General features: G+C 36.8%; 1 protein-coding gene across 15 annotated transcripts in view; it reads left to right on the top strand.

Annotated features, from left to right (window-relative positions):
* Positions 1 to 22802, top strand: part of RAPGEF6 (Rap guanine nucleotide exchange factor 6) — a 191051-nt gene that overhangs the window by 162212 nt on the left and 6037 nt on the right. For 11 of the 15 annotated variants that reach the window (XR_009257722.1, XR_009257730.1, XM_058716426.1 and 8 more), the window contains 7 exons: positions 3686 to 3809; positions 6077 to 6100; positions 9607 to 9827; positions 12003 to 12194; positions 14634 to 14768; positions 19857 to 20085; positions 21385 to 21887. Coding sequence is in view for 13 of the 15 variants with exons in the window: in XM_058716426.1 (XP_058572409.1) it covers positions 3686 to 3809; positions 6077 to 6100; positions 9607 to 9827; positions 12003 to 12194; positions 14634 to 14768; positions 19857 to 20085; positions 21385 to 21887 (1428 nt within the window). In the remaining 2 variants the exon portion in view is untranslated. Of the gene's footprint in view, positions 1 to 3685; positions 3810 to 6076; positions 6101 to 9606; positions 9828 to 12002; positions 12195 to 14633; positions 14769 to 17293; positions 18007 to 19856; positions 20086 to 21384; positions 21888 to 22802 lie in introns of those variants that run through there. The other 4 variants (XM_058716000.1, XM_058716073.1, XM_058716651.1 and 1 more) reach the window with 3 other exon arrangements.

Below are 22802 nucleotides of genomic sequence, written 5' to 3' on the forward strand. Positions count from 1 at the left end.
ACACTGGCAGTGGTGCTAGAGTTAGTGTTCCTCACCAATACCTGGTAAATTCATTCTTTTATTAGGTTGTTTCTTATTTAATGCATTTTTAAGAATTTCTTATAAATCCTGGGTGTAATACGATTTGCCTTTTGAATCTCTTAAGGTTATCTTTTAATACACAGCACGTTCTTAGTTTTAAAAGACTAGCATATGGATCTTTTAGCATGTTTCACTTCCAGTCTCCCTGAATTATTTTTTGTATATGGTATTTATTCTAGTCTGGTAACTGGCTAACTATACACTGTTTTACTATTTTTCTAGTGTTACCCTAGGCATTATATTTATACTTAATTAGTTGATATTAATTAGGTTAATATTCATTAGTACTTTTCTGTGTATTGGGCAGTGCAAGGAATTTAGAGTACTTGAATTCCATTTACTCACCTACCAGTTTATGTGCGCTTGTCATGCCTTTAACTTCTACATGATCTTATCATTTAGAGAAGTCAGTATTTATCTTTTTCTAGATGATGTTACTGTTTTTATTCCTCTGTTTTCAAAGCTTCCATGTGGTTGGGTTTTTTTTTTCCTTCCTATAGAATACTATTTATTGTTTATTTAAGTACAAGTCTGCTGGTGATGAAATATCCTAATTTCATTTATCTAAAAATATCTATACTTCATATTCATTTTTAAGGCATAATTTTGGTTCGCAGTGGTCTAAACATTTTAAAAGACCATTTCATTATGTCCTGGCTTTTATTGTTGATACTGAGAAGTCATTTGTCAGTCTTACTTGCTGTTCCTGTGATTATATTCCGCCCTTCTTCCAATAGCTGCTTTGTAATTGTCTCTTCTCTTGGTCTCTCTTTTTTTTTTTTTTCCTGTAGTTTTGCTATGATGTAGCTAGGTGTGGCATTTGCTTGTTTTAGTCCTGATTTGTTTATAAGATACCTTGAAACCCATGTTTTGGTATTTTTCATCAGTTTTGGAAAAATTCTCATTCACTTTGTCTTCAGATTTCTTACCTCTTCTGACCTCTATTTTAGGGATTTTGATTTCGCCTGTCTTAGACATGATGACTGCCTCTATTGACTCATACCCTCTTTTCTCCATTTCTCATCTTTTTGTCTAACCATGCTTCATTCTGGATATTTTTTTCCAACTTACTGTCCAGTTTATCAGTTGTTGAACTATGTGTAATTTACTCTTAAATATATCAGTGAGTTCCTAGCCAGTTATTGTGTTTTGTCAGGTTTACAACTTACATTTTTTTTTATCTCTGTGTTCTCTGCTAAAGTTCTTAGTGTTGTTTTCTACATCTTTGCACATATCCAGCTTAGTTAAAGTCTTTGTCCAATAACTCCATCCTTTGTGGCTCCTTTTCTGTTGTCTTTGTCTCCTGTTTTCATTTGTCATCTCTTCTCCTGACGTCTCTAGTTACTTCTGATCAAATGGATGTTGTGTATAAAAGATTACAGAAATAATTTGAGGTTTCAGATGATGTTCCATTCCTCCAGAAAGAAATAAAACTTGCTTTTGCCAGGCAGCTAGGTAAGCTAGCAGTCCAAGATCACCTTAATCCATTTTTACATTTTTAAGATATTTTAACACTGAACTTTTATCTTGGTCACAACTAGTTCATCGTAGTCCCAGGATAGCCCTTCAGGATCCCAACCCAAAGCACTGGAGGTTTACCAGGACCTAAGGTGTTTTCCTCTAACCTAAGAAGTCAGGGTGTCACTACTTAGTTTTTTAAGCTCATCATCCCCTTTTCTGAATCAGTAGATGCCTCTAGGGTCAGGCACTGGGAAATGGTAAACCTTTCCCAGATCTTTCATTCTTCTTCCAAATCTTCACTTCCTTGATAGCCTTTTATTGCCTTAAAATACTTGTTTTTTCTATTTTTGCTCAAATTTTCTAATTATTCTCAGCAGGAGGGTTGTTCTAATTAGTCTTAATGCTTCCTCTCTATCAGTCCTTTTTCATAAGGAAATACTCTGATAGGCTTCAAATATATTTTTCTGACTTGTTCCCTCAAGACATGTTTATGTGACTTGGAAGTTTTTGTTTTTGTTTTTGTTTTTTTTTAATGTTTATTTATTTTTGAGACAGCATGAGTGAGGGAGGGGCAGAGAGAGAGGGAGACACAGAATCCAAAACAGGCTCTAGGCTCTGAGCTTTCAGTGCAGAGCCCCATGCGGGGCTCGAACCCACGAACAGTGAGATCATGACTTCAGCCGAAGTCAGACGCTCCACCAACTGAGCCACCCAGGCGCCCCTAGTGACTTGGAAGTATTTTTGGTGATTATTTTGTTACTAGCTCACATGTTGAGACCCTGAACAACTCATATGTTCATTGTATAGATGCTCTTTACCATGAGAAAGCAGACCACACTCTATGTTTCAGATGCATTAGGTTCTCAGACTTGCCATTGGGAACTTAGAGTTCCACAGAGGCATCTCACAGGCTACCAGAGTAGATAAATGGGGTCACAGAAACTATAAAAGGCAGGTGTGAAAAAGAAACACTACTATAGACCATCACATTGCCTTTTAAACATACAGTTTTTACCTTGTAGTCTGAACTTGGTAAGCCATCAGACGGGCTAAGTCTGATCTCATAGCTATCCTCTTCAAAGAAAAGTAGATCATTTTGAAAGTTGTGTGAATTTTTCCTCAGAGCCCTACTGATTAGAACAAATAAAAGTTATGGAACTTAAGAGCTAGCACAAATGTAAATGCAGATTTCAGAAAGAAAAGATGAATGGCAGACCAGAAAGTGTTTACTCTATGAGCCAGTCAACTTAATTTAACTAATAATTGCCATTTGGGAAAACAGATCTACTCTTACTTAATCCCCCACTAGAACCCTCCCTTTTTAAAAGCAGTCAGAGGTTTTCATGGGATATATTCCATTTGTTAAATGTTGACAATTCATTTAACAGTTTTTTAAGGTATTTTATTTTTATTTTTTTTCTTGATTTTGTCTGACCTATGCATTATTTCAAAAGGTATTGTTCAGTTTTCAAACTTTGGGAGATTTTATAATGTTTCTGAGTTTATTCATTTATTTTGAGAGGGACAGAGAGAAAGCACAAGCAGGGGAGGGGCAGAGAGAGAGAGGGAGAGAGCTGACTCTGTACTGAGAACAGAGAGCCTGATGAGGGGCTCAAACTCAAAAACTGTGAGATCATGACCTGAGCCAAAGTGAGACACATAACTGACTGAGCCAGCTAGGCACCCCTTAAAAGATTTTAAACCAAAGAAAACTTACTGGGTTAATTAAGCCCATAGGTCACTCTTTCTGACCTCTGGCTAAAGCCTAGGTTTTCAAGTGCTATACCCTGCTGTCCAAAAGAGCAGATACAGGTACCTGATAGAGTGGGCTGAGCATCTAGACATTAAGATTTCAGGAGCCACACATTTTATAGATGTGACTTTAACATCGTGAAATTGGTTTAGAAGCTATGTAGCTTATCAACTTCCAGTACTTGTAATCACTCCCATAGGAATAGAATTCCTCCTAGTTAGCTCATTCCCTGGGAGCATAGTTGAACCATATATGCTTTTATCGGTTCAAAACAGAAGTGGCAGTTTCATAAAGACGGTTCTGATTTGTGCCCCCAGAATAACTTGACTTTTCCTACCTTCATATGGGCATTTTAATTTTGAAAATGAAAAAGTTGGTTTTATTCCGTAGGGAATGACTCCAAAGTAGATGGTTTAGTGAATTTTGAGAAGCTAAGAATGATTGCCAAGGAAATCCGTCAAGTTGTTCGAATGACTTCTGCTAACATGGACCCAGCTATGATGTTTCGACAGAGGTATGGCATTGAAGTCTGTAGAAGTGTTACAGTGGCATCAAGTGATACAGTAATAATATTTATCATTTATTAGCCATCTCCCATTTGCTGTGCACTGTATGTCAGTCTCCAGTAATCATTTACCACAGCAACCCTTTAAAGGTAGGTGGTATGGGTTTCTTTGTACCTATGAAAAAGTGACGCTCAGAGCATTTAGGTAATATGCCCAGAATTATGTAACTTGCTGAGATTTGAGCCCTGGTTCTGTATTACTTTTTGGAGTACGTGGATAATTCTATCTTGTTATGTTAAATAACTGACTTAAATATTAGTCTGCACATGCCTTTTATTTTTACTAAATGTTTTTAAAGTTCTGTTTCTATTAAAATCATACTTTATTTTTTTAAAATATATTAGTTTCCTCAAGCCATAGTACTACTGTTTATTTGTATGCAAGTTCTTTAGCAGAATTTAGAAAGTGCAAATGTAAGCATGTTCTATCATTAATAAAAATGGAAAATGTTATTTGTAGTCCATATTAACCTGATCTTCTAAGAATGAATGCTTTTTAAAATTCAGTTTTAATGTAATAACAGAGACTTTCTCAAACTCCGTAAAACTTAGAGAAAGTGGGTTGTCAAACCCTTCTTAATAATTTCTAAAATTTTCAGGGTAAATAGATATTAGCGTTCTAATTTAGGGGACTTACTTTCTTCCAGGCCTATGTGTATAACTTCAGTGTATAAGGCTTTTAAAAATGAAATAGGCACAAAGATAGGCACGGTTCCTCTGGCTAAAAAAAAAAATACAGTCCAGTAAGGAAACAAAAACACTTGTTTCTTTAAAAATCGAAGGTGGAATTTTTGTAATCAAACAGTATCAGTACGTGTCAGTATAGGTGTTTTCTTCTGTTTTACTTAGATTACTGTTCAGGAGTCTTTGTTTTTGTAAGTAGTTGATTTGATAGTTGGCTCTAGTGTAGAGATCCTCAGAGAACAGACGAAGGGGGCTGTCACTCTCTTCGCTACCCATCCCGCTCCGCCCTTAGGAATCCAACATGTAAGGAGACATGTCGTTGCTCAGTAGTATGGAAGCAGAAAACAGTAAGAACCAGGGACCAAAGCAAACCTGGAGGAAGGTTTGTTGTTTGTTTGTTTGTTTTTTAAGTTTTTGCCTTTGTTGCTTGTTTCTGTACAGTGGCCCCACTACTGCCTGTTGTCTTACGTGGACCTCCATTTTCTCATATATGTTAGCACCCTCCTTCCCAAAAACAATGGATTTGTGCCCCTACAGACCAGTAAATAACATACTAAGTACCAGCTATGCTTCAAAAATGAACAAAGGAGGAAAAACCTAAGGAGGAATTTAATAAACTTGGCCATTTTCTGGGGCATGACCTGGGCTAAGTACACTACAAGATAGGGGAAAATAAAACATTCATAATTAGACTGGACAAATTGAATTGGACTGAACTTTTCCTGAATCAGTTTTCTTTTTTAACCAGTACTTAAATGCACTTTTTCTTTAAGCAAGTAGTTATCCATTTTTGTGGTGTATATTATATAGTGTGGAAAAAGTAACCTCTTTCATTCTAACAGTAATCTTACAGAAAACAGTTTGCTGATAGAAAAGCAGAGTCTTGGGCCACCTGCAGCATATGGACTCTGGGGAGGGGCAAAAAATAAAATGAAAAGCAATCTTTATTCAGTCCATTTGTAGTATAAGGATATGCAGTATCCTATTCTGATATTATACTTTTACTTAAATTTTAAGTTGACTTCTTGGTCAAAATTTCTTTTAAAGTACATTGTTGGAGAAATTTCTGCCCTGAGAAATGACATTATAAATCTTTATGTTCCTTGTAACTTCATCTTGTCATTGAAAGGAGTGCTCAAAATCCTTTCAAAAAAATGTTCAAAAATTCTCTTCCTTAATTTAAGGTTTACGTCCCTTAAAAACTCTAAATTCAAAATTTATAATAAGTATTTTTTTCTTAAGTTGGTTATTAACATAAGCCTATGGTGTGAATTAGATATTAGAAATATAATTAGCCTTACAGCATATTTTAAAGAATATTGTGGGTTTGTTGGCTTCCGGTACACATCCTAATTCATTTTACCCCCTCTGCATTCCATTAAAGTCATTTTACTGTTAAGCTGCCATTTTTTCTTAGTAAAATTTTTCTGTTCTATTCTGTCTCCATAGTTTCTCTGACTCTCAACTGTTGTCTTTTTTCTGTGCTTTCCTATTCAAACCCATGCGTCAATGTTTGTGGCTCTTGCTTACAGGAAGAAGAGGTGGCGGAGTCTGGGGTAAGTGTAGAGATGAATGCACCTGAACCAGAGGTTGTGCAACTCTTAACACGTACTGCATCCTTTTCGTTAATGCACGCGGATGAACTAGCATGCGTCCTGTTAACCCTGTCAACCTACGCTCCTCACAAATGCCTTTTGCTAACAAGGTGAAAATAGTGATAGAAGTAGCTTTTTTTTCCCATGGACTTTTCCATTGTTGGTGTCCCGTAAGTCCCTTGTAGATTTTAATTTAGTAGGGTCAGTTAAAAGAGGTTGATAGTAAATATTTGTTGTGTGCTTGGTATGTGCCATATATTGTTCTAAGCACTTTATAAGAATTATTTAATTCTCCATGCACCCTGTGAGATAAATACCGGTATTCTTATGGTGCACGTGGGGAAGATACACTTGTCTCAATTAAAGCTCACAAATGGTAGTTCATACTTACGTAGTCTCACTCCAGAGTCCATGCCATTTCCTTTTTCTCAAATCCCTTATTGTGGGGCGGCCTGCTTGGCTCAGTCATTAGAGCATGCAACTCTTGATCTCTCAGTCATGATTTCAAGCCTTGGGCATGAAGCCTCCTTTAAAAAGTTTGTTCACGTGTCTTATATGTAATTATCTAAATATGTAATTACATAAAAATGAACGAAGTTTGTTTATAAAGCTTATATTTCCATCAGTTTTACAAAAAGAGGCAGCCCTTATCCAAACTATACTATAAAGTCAGTAAATGATTGAAATGGAAGATGATTTTAATTCTTCAGATCTAATACCATGTGACATAAACAATATTCATTGAATTTTATTTTAAACTTGTACCATTTTAAGTAAGAGACTCCTTTCTCTCTGTTTAAACTGTGATATAGTCAAGGGTGCCTGGACAGCTCAGTGTGTGGAGCATTGGTCTTGGGGTCATAAGTTGAAGCCACACATTGGGGGCAGAATTTACTTTAAAAAAAAACTGTAATATAATCTGCAACTGCCACCTTTTGCTGTTCAGGTATGTTCAGATCTCTCCTTATACATAGATATCTCTTATTTAGAACCCTAGAATGTTTAGGACCTTATAAATCACCTATGTATCCTTTCATTTTTAGATGAAGAAAGACAGTTTTTGTGAATGAAGGGATTGCATATGAAGGATTTTTGTGATTTTAAGACTAGAGTGAATCATGAAGTCAGATGCTTTAATTACACACAAAAAGGATTTTTTTTTGTGAGCCACTTACTTGAACTTGAGTCTTGTCTTATTTGTGATCCTGTTTTCTGTTGAATTTTGGTGAACTTGAATTTCCTTCTACATTCTTCCTTCCCTGTGTTTTTCTCATGTGTTTCCTTCCGTATTATACATTTATGTCTTGTTCTTTTCTGGTTCTTTTCACTGAAAATAGAAATTGATTCCTGGCATTACTGTTATGAAGAAAAATACTTGATCAGCACATTCTAGTAGGAATTTGGGTTGTTGAATGACTTAGGTTAACACATTCATTGTTTGTTCAGTTTTAGGGTTGCACTGTATGATACTTGCAGACAGTAGGCATTTTTGTTATTTCATAGTGTTCTTCTGTTTTGGAACTAGTTTAGAAGGCATTTTATTGTCATTTATTACAATGTTCCTAGAATTTTGTATCCTAGATTTGTGGACTTTTTTTTTTTTGAATCAGTAAAGGTAAAATTACTAAAACATTTGTATTAAAATTCGTTCCTAAATGTTGGCACTTGATTTTAATGCATATATTTGAATCTAAGACCTCATCGATTGTTAGACACACCATTATTTTATGTACCACTAAGAAAAAATCACTTAAGTGCCTTCTTACCACTGAAAATGTTTTACTTTATGCTTATTTAAAAGAGCTCTTATGTAAACTTAGATAGGTATTTTTATCACATAACACCCTTTTACATTCATTAAAAGAAAAATGTGAGCACATTAAATTGGTTTATTTAGATCTCTGTCAAACTCCTTCATATTTAGAATATGAATCTTCTGAGTTACTAGTTTCTGGGTGTTTTTCTCTGCACGGTATTTTCTTTTGTGCCATCAACCGTATTGGTAATGAAGTATTTCTTAAAACAACCCATTAAAGAAGTAAAAGCTGCTGGTGCTGGGCTCTTAGCTTGGCTTTACATATATTTAGAGCTGTCCTCTTTTTGACAGCTGCTCTCAGAATGTTGTTGAACATGTCACATCCACTACCTTCTTAAAATCATTTGGTTACTGGAGATTAAAAGAGTAATTCACTAATGTTGTTGGATTTTCTTCCCAACCATTCTTCAAGTTTTGAAGTTTCTGTGTGTACAAGTAGTGACAACCATGTCACAGATTCTGCCTGACCAGCAGCAATCAAAAGTTGCTTTCGAATGTATAAGACTCATCTTAATTCAAAGATATTAAAATTGTGAAAGAAAAAAATACTGTGACACTTTTACAACTTTTGTTTTGCTTAATTTACAATGAACACATTAGGGTTTTATTGTCGGTTTTAAATAGTATGTGAGCACTGCAGAACAAATTGTTCTTTGTGATCTGTGTATTTAGAATATTTTAGGGTAAATATGAGGCTCATTTAGATAACCCATAGATAACTTTATTATTTTGGAGTGAGAACTACATTTAGAATAAAAATCATTTAAGAACTTCGTGTTTCTAGCCTCATTAGAAAGGACAAATAGCACTGCTTTTCCTGTTTTCCATTGGTTCCAGATGTGGCCATTATAGAATGAGGTTTGCCACAAAGAGGTTGGGTGAAGCTATAGTTTTTTGAACTGTGGTTATTTCTACCCAGCTTGCAATTCATCGCAGAGGCATTGCAAAGAAAGTTCCCAAGTCCCAGATCCTCAGTACAGAACCGCATATTGCCTAACAATTCCAAGTGTGAGTGGGAGACTGAGCTTTCTCTTGTACTTCTGGTCTCTGACTATACGGAATTGAGTATAAATGCCTATTTTTCTTTTTGGTTGTTCTCTTTGAATTTTGGCCAAAACACTTAGTGGTAAAATTGGTTAGCTTTCTAAGAGTGGCCTGCTGTAGATAGGAATGGTGATGGCTATGACATGTCCAAAGAAGCAGCACAGATAAGCAAAGCTCCTGTAGAAACTCCCTTGCTCAAGAATCCTGGTATAGAGATCTGGCTAAGGATGGACTTGTTCTGACTCAGACTCTTGCCATATTTTCAGAGTTTGGATGGCCTCTTGGGGCTGCTGTTTACTTGTCACAGCTGTGCCATGGATTGCATAGGCACAAACACAGATTTCATGGAATTTGTTGCTGGGGCACGGGGTTGGAGGGAGGAGGAGAAATTATTATCTTACTCTTTTGAATTCTGCACTTTGCCGAATCTTAAAACTTAGAACATAGCCATGTGTGCCATATTACTTTGCATTAATGCTCTTCATCTTTTAACTCATTTGCATCAGCATGCAGTAGCATTAACAGAACAAAATCCTTTTAATCTTCAATCTGCCATGTGTAGTTCTCATCTTTACTGTCCCTCATTGTGATATCCATCATCCTACAGGTCATTGAGTCAAGGCAGCACAAACTCTAACATGCTAGATGTTCAAGGAGGTGCTCACAAGAAAAGGGCACGCCGCAGCTCTCTGCTCAACGCCAAGAAGCTATACGAGGATGCCCAAATGGCAAGAAAAGTGAAGCAGTATCTTTCCAGTCTGGATGTGGACACAGATGAGGAAAAGTTTCAGATGATGTCATTGCAGTGGGAGCCTGCCTATGGTACCTGTAAGTACAAGTTTTCACTTAATGTGTTGTTAAATAGTACAACAAAATAGACATTATATCTTTACAGTTAAGCTTAAGTCCAGTGAAAATTAACTTTCTCTGAAAAAGGTTTCTGACATCCCAAGCGTCAAATGATCTCTTATCTGGATACTGAATTCCATCCGTTCCTAATTGCCATGTGTAGGAAACTGAGGGTTGAAGAATTCTTTAAAAAGCATTAGGGGGAGGCTGGGTGGCTCAGTCAGTTAAGCATCTGACTTCAGCTGAGGTCATGATCTCATCATAGTTTGTGAGTTCAAGCCCTGCGTCGGGCTCTGCCCTAACAGCTTGGAGCTTGGAGCCTGCTTCAGATTCTGTCTCCCTTTCTCTCTGCCCCTTCCCTACTTGTGTTCTCTCTTTCTCTCTCAAAAATAAATAAATAAACATTTAAAAAAAATTATTAGAAAGTTGGGGCCCCTAGGTAGCTTGTTTGGTTGAATGTCCAACTTTGGATCCTCTGTCTCCTTCTCTCTGCCCGTCCCCTTCTTGCTCACGCATGCGCGCGCACACACACACACTCTGCCTCTCACAGAACTAAATAAACGTTTAAAAAAATCATTAGAAAGTCTTCTTATAAAAACTGGAACATTATAGAGGAGCCCTTCAGTTTGAGGACATTTTTATCTTCATCCCTAAATACAGAGTAAAACTAAGTGAACTTTTATCTTCGTTAAATTTCATAGATATTTGCCAACTAGGAAATGGAAGACATTTAATTGAAAGCCTTATAAATAATAGGTGTTAGTAAGGTGAACTAAGAAAAGTGAGGCACATTCTCATATTGTTAAAATACTGGAATTATGTGGGGGAAAAAGGAGAGCCTATTCTCAAAATTTTTTAATTACACATAGGCTTCCCCCACCATTTGTAAGTAGAACATTCCTATGAAACATTTTGTAGACCAAAATGACATAAAGGGAAGAAGCAGTTACCATTAATTTCTGTGGAAAAAAATTTGAGTGTTCCCAGATCCAAAAAAAATAACCTCTGTTAGGCTTTTCTGATACTTTAGGACACGTCTTACTAACAGATGCACAGAATAAATCTAGATAGAGCACACAGGCTCACAGACACAATTTAAAGTTATGGCAGTTTAGGGGCGCCTGGGTGGCTCAGTTGGTTAGGCGTCCGACTTCAGCTCAGGTCATGATTTCACAGTTGGTAAGTTCAAGCCCTGCGTCACGCTCTGTGCTGACAGCTCAGAGCCTGGAGCCTGCTTCAGATTCTGTGTCTCCCTCTCTCTCTGACCCTCCCCCACTCACACTGTCTCTCTCTCTCAAGAATAAATAAACATTAAAAAAAAATTTTTTTTTTAAAGTGGCAGTTTGATACTGAGGTGCTGAGTGTAGTTTCTGGGAAAGTAGCTTGTTGGTTCTCTTCTCACTGCTTCTTACATTGTCTCTGTAAGCAAGAATCCTCTTTGAATTTATTTGGGCTGTTTGGGCTAATTTCTAATGTAGGTATTTCGTAAAAGCAAAATGGAGTAATACAACTTGTGAAAGCCAAGAATACCCATATGAACAACATAGGGTATATGTGTCTGGGTCAAGGAAATCATGAGTTGTAAAAGCAGAAATCAAAAATGGTAAATTACACTATATTGTAACAATCAAAAAAGATTAAGTTGTAAGTGGCTGTTATTTTACACAGTGGATGTTATTTTACACATATATATGATTAAATGTTATGCCAATAAAAATTCCAATAGGATACTTAGAACTTGATAAACTGCTGATAGAATAAAATTGGAGAAGGAAACTGGTATGATCCGATTTTCATGTTGGAAGAGGCACTCTGCTGTTCTGTAGAGAGTGGCTTGAAGTCATAGACTAGAATTGATCCAATCAGGGAAGTATTTCAGTGGTGTAGATGAGAAGATGTAAACTTGGCTGTCACTGTTATGGTGGAAAGGGGACCATTTAAGTTAATGGGTTCAGAATGTATGGAGGAAGCAACTTAATTCTACAGACATTTTAGAAGTCATGTTTCATAATACATGAAATTATTTTTAGGAACATTAATCTGTTGTATTTTTTCTGTTAAAAATAGAAGGTTTTAATGTAGTCATTATTGTCACTAGTGATAACCTTGCCTAAAAAAGTACACAATTACATAATTCTTACTCTGTTCTATTAGTGACTAAGAATTTCAATGAGAAAAGATCGGCCAAGTCATCAGAAATGTCTCCAGTGCCTATGAGATCAGCGGGCCAAACAGCTAAAGCACATTTGCATCAGCCTCACAGAGTGAGCCAGGCACTCCAAGTGCCAGCTGTTAATTTGCACCCCATCAGGAAGAAGGGACAAGCAAAAGACCCCGCCACATTATGTGAGTATTCACAATTATTGCATTGATTTAATTAAAATTTCCAGGGGAGTTAGAATGAAAAATAATTACAAATATAAATGCTCAGAAGATCAGCTAGTATAGTGCATATAATTTAATCGTCATTCATGAATTGAAAGATATTTGTTTGCCTCTAGGTATTTGATAACAGCATAAATATCTGAAATGCTGATAATTGGAATTCCTGTAGTCCTAGCAACAGAAAACTTAGAGCAATATGCCTAGGTACCAAGCATTTGCTGCTTTCAGAGGTGCATTTGAACACTTACCTAACGCACCTGCAACCTATGAGAATGAGGTTGCTTATTCTAAAAATGTGTGTTGTTTTTACATTCACGATCACTTCTCAAAAACCTAGTGAGGAGACAAGAAAAGATTGTAAGGTTTATAAAGTATAGACCATTCTTTATCCCTCCTCTGCTAGGCCGTGTAGAAAAGAAGCTACATTTAGTTTGGTTCCTAACAGCGCTTAACCCATGCATTATACATTTAGGACATATTTAGTAGAACTTTGTGAATTTTATTTGATTTTGTTTTGAGATCCAAAGTTGAATAAGAAGTGCCCCCCCACTCCTTGCCTTTGCCAGATTTTCATTTTGGTACTATAGACCCACAAACCGGTAACAAATATAGTATGTTTGCTTTTATGCCTAGAGTATGTATGTTCAGAGCATATAAAAAAACAAAAAATGGGAAGTTTCTGGAGCACACAGAGCTAAGTATAAAGTGGAACTTGAGAGCAGGCTTTGTGGAGATAACACCTAAGCAGAGTTTTAAGGGTTGATCAAGAGGGAGGTAATGAGGCAAAGACTGCAGAGAAATTGCTTCAAGCAAAGGGAAAGCATGGTATCTGCAAGGATCTACTGGCAGTTTGCTGCCTCTGAGTGTAGAGCTGCAGAAAGAGTGCTGAGAGACAATGATAATTAAAGCTACCACCTACAGAGTACCGCCTGAGTGCCAGACACAGTTCTGAGTGCTTTATGCTTTACTAAGTTCATTACGTTCATTTAATCTTCATAATAACCCTATAAGATAAGCAATACTCTTGTTTTGGAGAGTAAACAAAGAAGGTCTCAGTAACTTACACACTGCCAGTGTGTGATGGAGGTGGAAGTTGATCCCAGGCTAACTGGCTCTAAAGTCCTTTTTTTCAACCATCATATTAAACAGCCTCCCAGGATGACAAGAAGTGAAGTCCTAGGCATGCTGAAATTTTAATATGGCATGCCAAAGGACAGTTGTCCGTGGGTAGCTGTTGCAGACATATGGTCCACTTTATATTGGAGAAGAACTAGAGTAGGGAGGGCAGTGAGACTGCAGATAGACAGTCCAAAAGGCGGGCTGATAGAACAATTCACTGGACGTTGCTCAGAGCCCGAGCTAGTTTGATGGTTGGGGAGATGAGGAAATAATTGGGTACAAAATTGATGAAATCAGTCAATATGCTGGTCAAGTGAGAAATAGGAGAGGTGTAGGTCTGGCTTCTTACTCGGATGTCATCACCCAAGAGGCAGTATTAACTCTAAGTAGCCCTCTTTTTGCTTGTTGTAATATGGCTGTTATTTATGTGATAAATGTATTCATATTAAAAAAGCACTTAATTAAGAGTAGTGTGAGTATACCGTGATTTAAATTTCTGCATTGTTAAAAAGGGCCGCTTGTTACTATGACAAATGCCCATCAAAGTTGGGCTTACTTTACTGATTACAATAGTGTAGATAGCTCTTCAACTTTTCTTAGAGAAGATCTGTAATATAAAAATGTCAGTATCGTGAAACCATTGCTAAGTTTGACCTATGCTAAACAGGAACGTCTATTCAACAAGAGTAAAGGTAGAACTTTGCAGCATGTTTCCAGTGGGCTCCATACTATTTTTCTATAAATTCATGATTCTTTCTGTTGTCTACTTTTCTCCTGTAGTGTGAATTTAGTCCTATTGAAAAGGGTTGGACTGGCAGCCCGGCAGCGTCTCCCATATGCCCACAGGTAGTGACAGTGCCAGCATCCCTACACTGCCCCGGCCATGTGCCTCGCCCTGACTTGGAGAGGCCACCTCTAGAGGGGAGAGAAGAGTTGGAATCCATACCTTCTCTGTTAAGACTTCCAACAAATGTGTCAATTGTGGGGGCTGGGACACTATACTCAGACCATTAAATCGGTTTCCCTTACGCCACAAAACAGACAACAAAGAACTGTTATAATGTGGTTTGTGCTGACTAGCTGAATTGGAACCAGTAACCTAGAGGTGAGAATCTCTGTATGCTATTACCCAGTCATTTAGTCCCTGTTTGTCATTTACACATTTCAGTTGACTACACTAGCCATTGTGCATCATGGCTTTAGTTACGTAGCGGATTAGGCACCTTACAGATATTTTCATTGGGAAGTGATGCTTACTTGCTTCTTGGGTTTTATTTTCAGGTACAAATTTACCTCAGAAAGTTTTAGGGACAACTGAAGAAATAATTGGTAAGAAACATCCAGAAGATACGATCTCTGTGGCATCATCCTTACATTCTAGTCCTCCTGCATCTCCTCAAGGCTCTCCTCGCAAAGGTAAGACGTAACAGTTTAAGCTAGTTGTTCTTACACCAAGCAACACTTTGTGACGCGTAATTTGCTTTTTCCATCTCTAGTGATAATAGAAAGTGAAGAAACATGTACCTCCTGATACTTTTTGAACTTTCGTGTTTTAGTTTGAATTATTCAGATGCTCTCCAGGTGTTATGCCTTATATAAGCTAGGACTTCTGTATTTAGAATGGACATGCATAGATAAGAATGAAGGCAGAAGTCACAGTCACTTCATTCTTCGCAGATTCTTGGTGGTGTTATTCAAATTTCCAATTTTTTAAACATTTCTGTGGAGTATTTTAAAATACGAATTTCTACAATAAATTGGTTTTAACCAGCTACAAAATTCGGGGGAAAAAAGCATATTTAGGTTGATATGTTCCTTTTTTTAGTAATGGAATATTACTACCTTTTTAGTAATGAGGATTTAAAATAACTTACAGCCCTGTGGATTTTACATCACACTTAAAGAGAACCTCTTGATGTAAAATGCCTGAAATCAGTCTTGTTCATTGACCTACATTTTCGTAATTCACAGTGAAGCTTTTTTTATCTTGAGTAGACTGGGTAGTGTGTATGCAAATGCAATTTCACGTTAGCTGCACGTGTAGTATTTTAAATGGTGTGTGTATTTCTTACACTGGATGCTCCACACTCTTTTTGTATTTTGGTAAAAAAGTCTCCTTAGTTCTGGCATCATCTTCCTGGATGTAAAAGAATCACATGTTTAATCACAGTACAAGAGGGCACATGGGGTTGGGGAAGAAAACCTTATGAATTCTAGCAGGAATGAAAAGCTTCCAGAGCTTTCCCCTGCTCCCATGTTCTAAGTTTGATCCCACTTTTGCGAGCTCTTTTTTTATTATTTGCCATATTTGTGGCAGCGATATGGTAAGTGATGTCAGACCAGAGCTTGAATTCTAACTCTGTTCCCCACTATAGCTGCATTACTAAGCCCAGGTAATTTATAAGCTGAACAAAGACCAGCTATTTTAGGGACCTTATACAAGGGTTAAACGAAATAGTATTTATAAAGCCTGATAGACGATAAGTGTTTAGTAAATTGAAGTGTGTCCTCTTTGTCCCTTCTGCCGTCCCAGGGTAACTTAGCTTCACTCTTACGTTTCCTGTTCTCCTTCACATAGCTGAGAGAAGCTGGAATTTTCATTCAGATTTTACTCAGAAAAGATTAGTAAAAATTAAACAGGATATATAACCAGTATATATTAACAGGTATGTTTTTAAAACATAGGTCTCTGATCTTGTGGTATGTAGCTCACATGTGATTTTATGAAGTACACTCTGTTTCAAGTACCTCTTACTGTGTGCCTGGTGCCCTCCGAGGTGCTCCTTACCACATCATTCACACAGATGGTCCTAATGAACAGTGGCTATGTGTTCTTAATCCTCTTTCAGGCACATCTTTACACCCTCCACCCCTTGGGGAGACTAATCGGAAGTCCCATCATAGACAGTTCTCTAACTAGGAAACTAGTTGATTGGATTTGGTGTTCTTGCCTGAACGTTACTTGTGAGAACAAGAATTTCCCCATTGCTCTCATTCTCGACAGAAAATCTACTCTCACCACTAGAATAGAGAGTCTTTGCCACAGTGTCTTTCAGTATGTGGCCAGCAATTGACCTTGACATTCATAGCTTTGGGAGCCTATCATAGGCCTGTTGAGAATCTTTGGAAACTTGAGGAGTTTATTATCTTTAAAACTGTTACTAATTGTTCGTACAGTATGTTTTACCAAAACCCCAACCAGTTATTAGATTTTTTTGTTTCCATAGACGTGGTCTTGCCAGTAGTCTGTAACTGAACAAAAATGTTATTAAACTAAGAGTACAATAGTAGGATCTGTTTCTGGTTCTTGCTAAACTTTGGAATTAGTGTTCTGTTTTTTAACATTCAAGGAAATAAGCCTAGATTCATATTTTTTATAAGGGGAATTTATATAAGTAAGAACTTTTAAAAAATGACATCAGGCAGCCTTAACCTCCATCTTCCTCAGTACATAAGGAGGGCAACCTTTCCACCTTGGAGATGAAACAGGATCAGAAATGGTGCTTTATAAATACTTATATTGTACTTAGTATTTATATGTCCTGTCTGGCTTTTTACCAAGCTTTTTCTTAGTAGAATCTGCCTGAAAATTGTAGACATAGTTACTTTTGAGAAATAATTCTGGTTACCTGATACTCTTGTCATATTTTTCCTTATGATTTTACCACCCTGGCTTACTTTCAACAATATTTTATTACCAGCTTGTTCTGATTAAGGTAATTTTTCTCCCATGTTATGTTTTGCAATGACTGAAGTATTTATGGTATATTGTAGACTTCTGTCCTTTAAGAAATACATTACTAGATTTCAGTTTTTCCAGTATTGTTAAAATGTTTGAATTTTTTTAATAACTAAATACTCTGTAATAGAAACCAAGCTAATTGTGATTAATTGGAAAGAATTAATTGACCGTGACAGGGTTTTTGCATCTCTCCCTCCAGTTGGCAGTATCCTATCTGATCTCAGCATCCTGCTGCGCCTCTCAGGGTCTTCCTCATCCCCTCCCCGTGAGTCCAGCACCAAGATCAGTGGCCAGAGCTGCCCCGGCATAGGCGGGGTTTACTTGCAAAAGAAAATCCTTCAGATTACCAAGAGCACAGCCAAAAGGACAGACAGGACCGAGAAGGCCACTGAGGAGGATAGAGACAGGACAAGTTGTGAGAACACAGCCAGAAAAAGAGTGACGTCCCCGTTTAGAAGATTTAGGGAAAGAACTCTTTCAAGGGAGAGACTAGCCAACAGCAAAAAAGAGGACGCAGATCACAATCAAGCTACAGAAAGCTGTGAGAAAGTGAAGGATGTTGGAAGCAACATCAAAGATGAGAAAGGGAAAGACATCTTCAGTTCAAATAGCCGAGGCAACAGTAACACTTTAAACTGCTTCTATACGCGATTCAAGTCTAAAAGGAGAAAGACAATCTGATGGAGTTCCTTACTTAATTTTAGTGTGGAATTTGTTTTCATTTATTAATGTAAATGTAGCTTAAGTTATTTATCGAACAAATTTTAGTCAGAAAACTTAGTGTATAATATGATTGATATAGGCATTTTATGATTAGTGTTAAAGGTACTCTAGCAACAAAGTCATATTTATATAAAGTGCCTTATTTGTACATGTTATTTTCCTAATGTTAGTAAAATTTATACTCTTGTTTTCTGTAGTTGGCTTTATTTCCTACTGTGAATGAAATAAGTAGAGGTACTTTTTAAAAATCAGTATTTACTTTCTCATGAGAACACCCAGGAATGATCTTATCACCACCTTTACCTCAAAATTCTATCGTTCTTATTACTGCAACTACTTTACCTGCTAAGGGAAAAAGAAGGCAAGAAGCTGCATCTTGTCCACACTTTTAATTTTATCCGTTTTTCATATAAATCTCTGGCCCAGAGGAGGAAGAGGAGATAGTCTAAAATAGCAAGTGAAAATCATGTGGAAATTTGTTAAAAATGTAGTTACTGTGTCTACCACAAACCTCATAAATACTGAGTTGCCAGAAATAAGCCCAAGAATATATATATTAATAACCCTTCAGGTGATTCTTAGAGCTGATTATATTTGAGAAATACTGATCTAACAGATACAGGGATGTAATTACTCTTAAAACAGTAAAGCAGGTCTATCCCCTAGGATAAAAGAGCAATGATTTTTTCTTTTGAGGAAGAATTTATGTATGTTTATATTTATATATTTTTAAATTTACTACATCCATTTTCATGGTACGCTTGAAAATTACCAGTCAATTCATAAAGGGCACTGAGAAAGTAGCGGTGAGTGATCACAGGTCAAAAGACTGACTTATCTCAACTTGTCCTGTGCCTGGTCCCATAAGGCAAATATAAATCAGCCATATTCTTGGTCTTAATTTTTCTTTTTGAAATAATCAGTGGAACTACTCATTATGGTTATTGTTCAGCAAATTTTTTCTTTAGTGACTTGAGTTATATGTGAATATAAAACCTGTAGTTTTTCTTAATGAGATGTCTAGGGATTGTCCTGAAAGTCATGTATCTCTTGAACCTCATTTGTCCAGTGAACAGGAAAATAATTGTTTGCTTCGTTGAGACCTACTGGCATTTTCTTTTCTTTCTAAATAAAAGAGGTTTTGTTTACTTTTCTAACAGTTATCAAAACAGACATAATGTACATTTAACTGTCATGCTGCAGATTTATTTTTGGATGCTTCCGTCTCATTCCATCTCTACCCCTTTATTCCAGAAAATGCAAAAGAAAATGTCTCTTGCTATATCTGCTGTGCAGTAAGTCAGAGAACAATTTAAAACAGGCAGATGCTGTTTTTTTCAGAACACATTTTTATAAATTTGTCAGTTTTGCTGTTTAATGCAATATTCTTCAAAGTTGGTGAAGAAAAAGGAAACCAGGTATAAGATTAAATCCGTATTTATTAAAAAAATATGAAAATAATTGCTTTCAACTTGAGGCAAGACTCCTTAGGTATTATTCAGTATATCTAGGGTAAGTATGTGTGGTTGGAGATAGCAAAAAAGAATTCTTTCTCTTGAGTCTTGATTCCCCTCCCCCACTCCTACCTCAAGGTGATATTCTAGACATTCAGATCAGGCCATGAAATATTTATGTTCATTAAAAAAGGAGACACAGGATTAAAAAGAAGTTGAGAAATTCAAGATGTCTGCTTTTTACTATTTTGAAATACATGTAATTTCTCCTTGTTTTAGTAATGCTTACAACTATGTGAGAACGTGGGGCAGGTACATATTTGGACTAGTTTCCTCAGTAGTCCTGATTTTGACTTCCAATTTCTTGAGTTTGGAGGTGGGTTGGTACAGTATTGATAGGTAGGTGAGTGAATATGGAGAGAAGGTGTGTAGGAGATTGGCATCATTACAGCCACATAGATGGAAACTGAGATTGCTACTCACTGTCTTTTGCTGTTGTTATGCTTTTCTTTGTCTTCTCCCTGACCACATACCCCTACCTATTTCCTTGTTTTGTAGTTTGATCACTTGTTTTTTCTCATTTAGGTTGTACACTTATGCCATCAACTAAATCTGACAACTTGTCTGACTCCAGCCATAGTGAAATTTCTTCACGATCCAGCATTGTGAGCAATTGTTCTGTTGACTCCATGTCTACAGCTCTACAGGATGAACGGTGTTCTTCACATGCTATGGCGGTCCCTGAATCCACTGGACCATTGGAAAAAACAGAACACTCCTCAGGGATAGGAGACCATAGTCAGCTGGGCCCTGGGTAAAACATACTTGCCTGTGTTCATATCACACAACCCAAGCTGAGTGGCCACTGCAAGCAGTGCTCCCCAACTTGGCCTTAGATACCCCCTATTCCCTGGGGTGGTTGCAGGGGGATCCCTAAAATAATATGAGGGCCAAGCATGTATTGTCTGTATTTCATTTGCAAATGAGTACTATTTTATGTATGGGTGCTCATTTTTGAAGTGTTAGTGAATTCAAGTAACTTTCTGTCATGTATGTTTTTATTTAATAAGAACTCACAGAAGCTGCTGTTGACAACAGGGGAGGTGGTTGTTGCACTGTGGCTGTTAAGTTAGTGCTCAGAAAGATTGTATAATGGGAAGTATACCCAGTACTGTACACAGTGTAGACATGTTGAGGGAGTAGGGCCAGTCCTTGTTCTGAAAGTATGATTTGGAGAGTAAGAATTAAACTAGCTTGTGGAACGCCAAAGCTTTATTTTTTTTTTTTTTAAGTTAACTGTAAATTTAAATTTACAATCACGTAAAATGGAAATCTTTGAGAAAACATTGAGAAAGTTGATTCTAAGCCGATAAATAATGTTAAATTTGGTATTCCTTAATGTGAAAAACTGAAGATATAGTAAAGTATTAGCATATTTATAAAAGTTTTTAAAGTATGATTCTCTAGACCAAGGTTCAGCAGACCTTTCTATAAAAGTCAAAATAGTAAATAATGTCAGCAGGCTATCAGTTTGCTCCAGACCATACAGAAACATCTGTTGGCCAGATTTGACCCTGGAGCCTTTATTTGGGCCACCCCTGCTATAAATACTAGAATTCATTTAATAGTTGTTAGTTAGTCGGGGAAGTTACTCTTTACTTGGCATTGTAGTAGGCTGATCTCAGAATTAAATTGGAAAACCAAACATGGTTCCTATAGTTGAGAATTCTTTATTCTGTATCCATGTAGAGAATGTAGCATTATATTGACCAAGAATGAAAATGTATACTTAATTGTATTCGTTTCAAACCTCATTTTTCATTTTCACTTAAAATCAATTCAAGAAAAATTCTTAGGTAACCTTGCTAAGTATTTGAGTTTCTTCCATGTATGTTTCTAGCTAAATACTAACATTATTGGGAATAGAGATTAAGTGATGATTAATTACAGTGTCTTTTTTTCTTTTAAAAGATTATTTTGGTATTGAACATTGATGATACATGTTCTGTAGTCTCTTGTAGGCAGTAGTACTTGGATTGGACAGGAGGTTTTTCCAGGAAGCCAGTAAATCACTTTTAATTGTGTATCCTTAACTTTTTTTTTTTTAAAAAAGGTGGACACTGTCAAAGCCATCTCTAGTCAAGAGTTTAGCTGTGTCTTCTTCTATGAGTAATGAAGAGATTTCTCATGAACATATCATTTTAGAAGCAGCCGATAGTGGTCGTGGAAGCTGGACTTCCTGTTCAAGCAGCTCCCATGACAACTTCCAAAGCCTTCCAAACCCAAAAGGCTGGGATTTTTTGAACTCTTACCGACAGACCCATTTGGATGGCCCCATTGTTGAAGTTGAACCCCCTGACTGTGAGCCCTATTCCTGTCCTAAAGGCTGCTCCCGAACTTGTGGTCAATGTAAAGGAAGCCTAGAGACTAATCAGATGAGACAGAGTTGGGCCTCCTCCAGTTCTCTGTCTGACACATATGAACCAAACTATGGGACAGTTAAAAGGAGAGTGTTGGAGAGCACCCCACTTGAGTCCTCTGAAGGCTTGGACCCCAAGGATGGCACTGACCCAGTTTATAAAACTGTTACTTCAAGTACAGAAAAGGGCTTGATTGGTAAGTTGTGTGTTCTTTGTCATATCTGTGGCATTGAGAGATTAAGTGGCAAAAAATCTCATTGGGATATGTTGGCCCAGAATTTTACACTTGGCAAATATTCCATCTCTCTCTCCGACCTCTCTTCCTGCCCTCTCCAGACAAGTTATTTTCAGAAAGTTTATGCTTTCTCAAGGGTTTGGGGGCATGTGCTCAAGCCTATTAAAATGAAAAGACTGTTATGAAGGTGCTTAATTAAGGCAACAGTTTTGTTTTGTTTTTCAGGTCTCTTTGGTTTCATTAAGGAAAGATTTTATTGTTACACAGTAGTAATGAAGGGATTGTTCTCTCTCCACCTCATAGTTTGGGCCACAAATGCTTTCTACAAATGGTAGAAACTTTGGTACTATTTTTAGATAACAGAAGTGAGGGTAATTGTGTTTAGAAAGTCCAAATTTTCACCATACCCTTCTAGCACACAGCGTGGGTGCCCCAACTCCTGTTGTGGGCTCCATTCTGACCACACGCAGCTCTCTTGGTGTATGTATCCTTTTAGTATTTTGCCCTCAAATACATTTTTTTCATTTATTCCTTGAATTATGTAAATATTAGGATATAGTAGCCCCTGCTTTTCTATTTATATGGAATGACTATATTATGAATCAACTCTATAACATATTCCTGAAGTCAATTTAAATTTCTAAGAATGTGAAAGATGTGCTGATTTTTATAGCACATTTGTAGTACATTTTTTTACTTGTCAAATTGCATTATGGATTGGGATTTTTAGCTCATTCATTTTTTTCCAAGGATTTTTTATTAAATCTTTCTAGGTAACCACTATATGGATATATAAGCATGTGTGTGCAAGAATATACAATTAATCTCTTGTCCTTTTAGGCAACTAGATTTTTAAGAATCTTTTATTTTATTTCC

Source organism: Neofelis nebulosa, chromosome 1 (assembly GCF_028018385.1).
Source record: "Neofelis nebulosa isolate mNeoNeb1 chromosome 1, mNeoNeb1.pri, whole genome shotgun sequence".
In the NCBI taxonomy this organism is placed as follows: domain Eukaryota; kingdom Metazoa; phylum Chordata; class Mammalia; order Carnivora; family Felidae; genus Neofelis; species Neofelis nebulosa.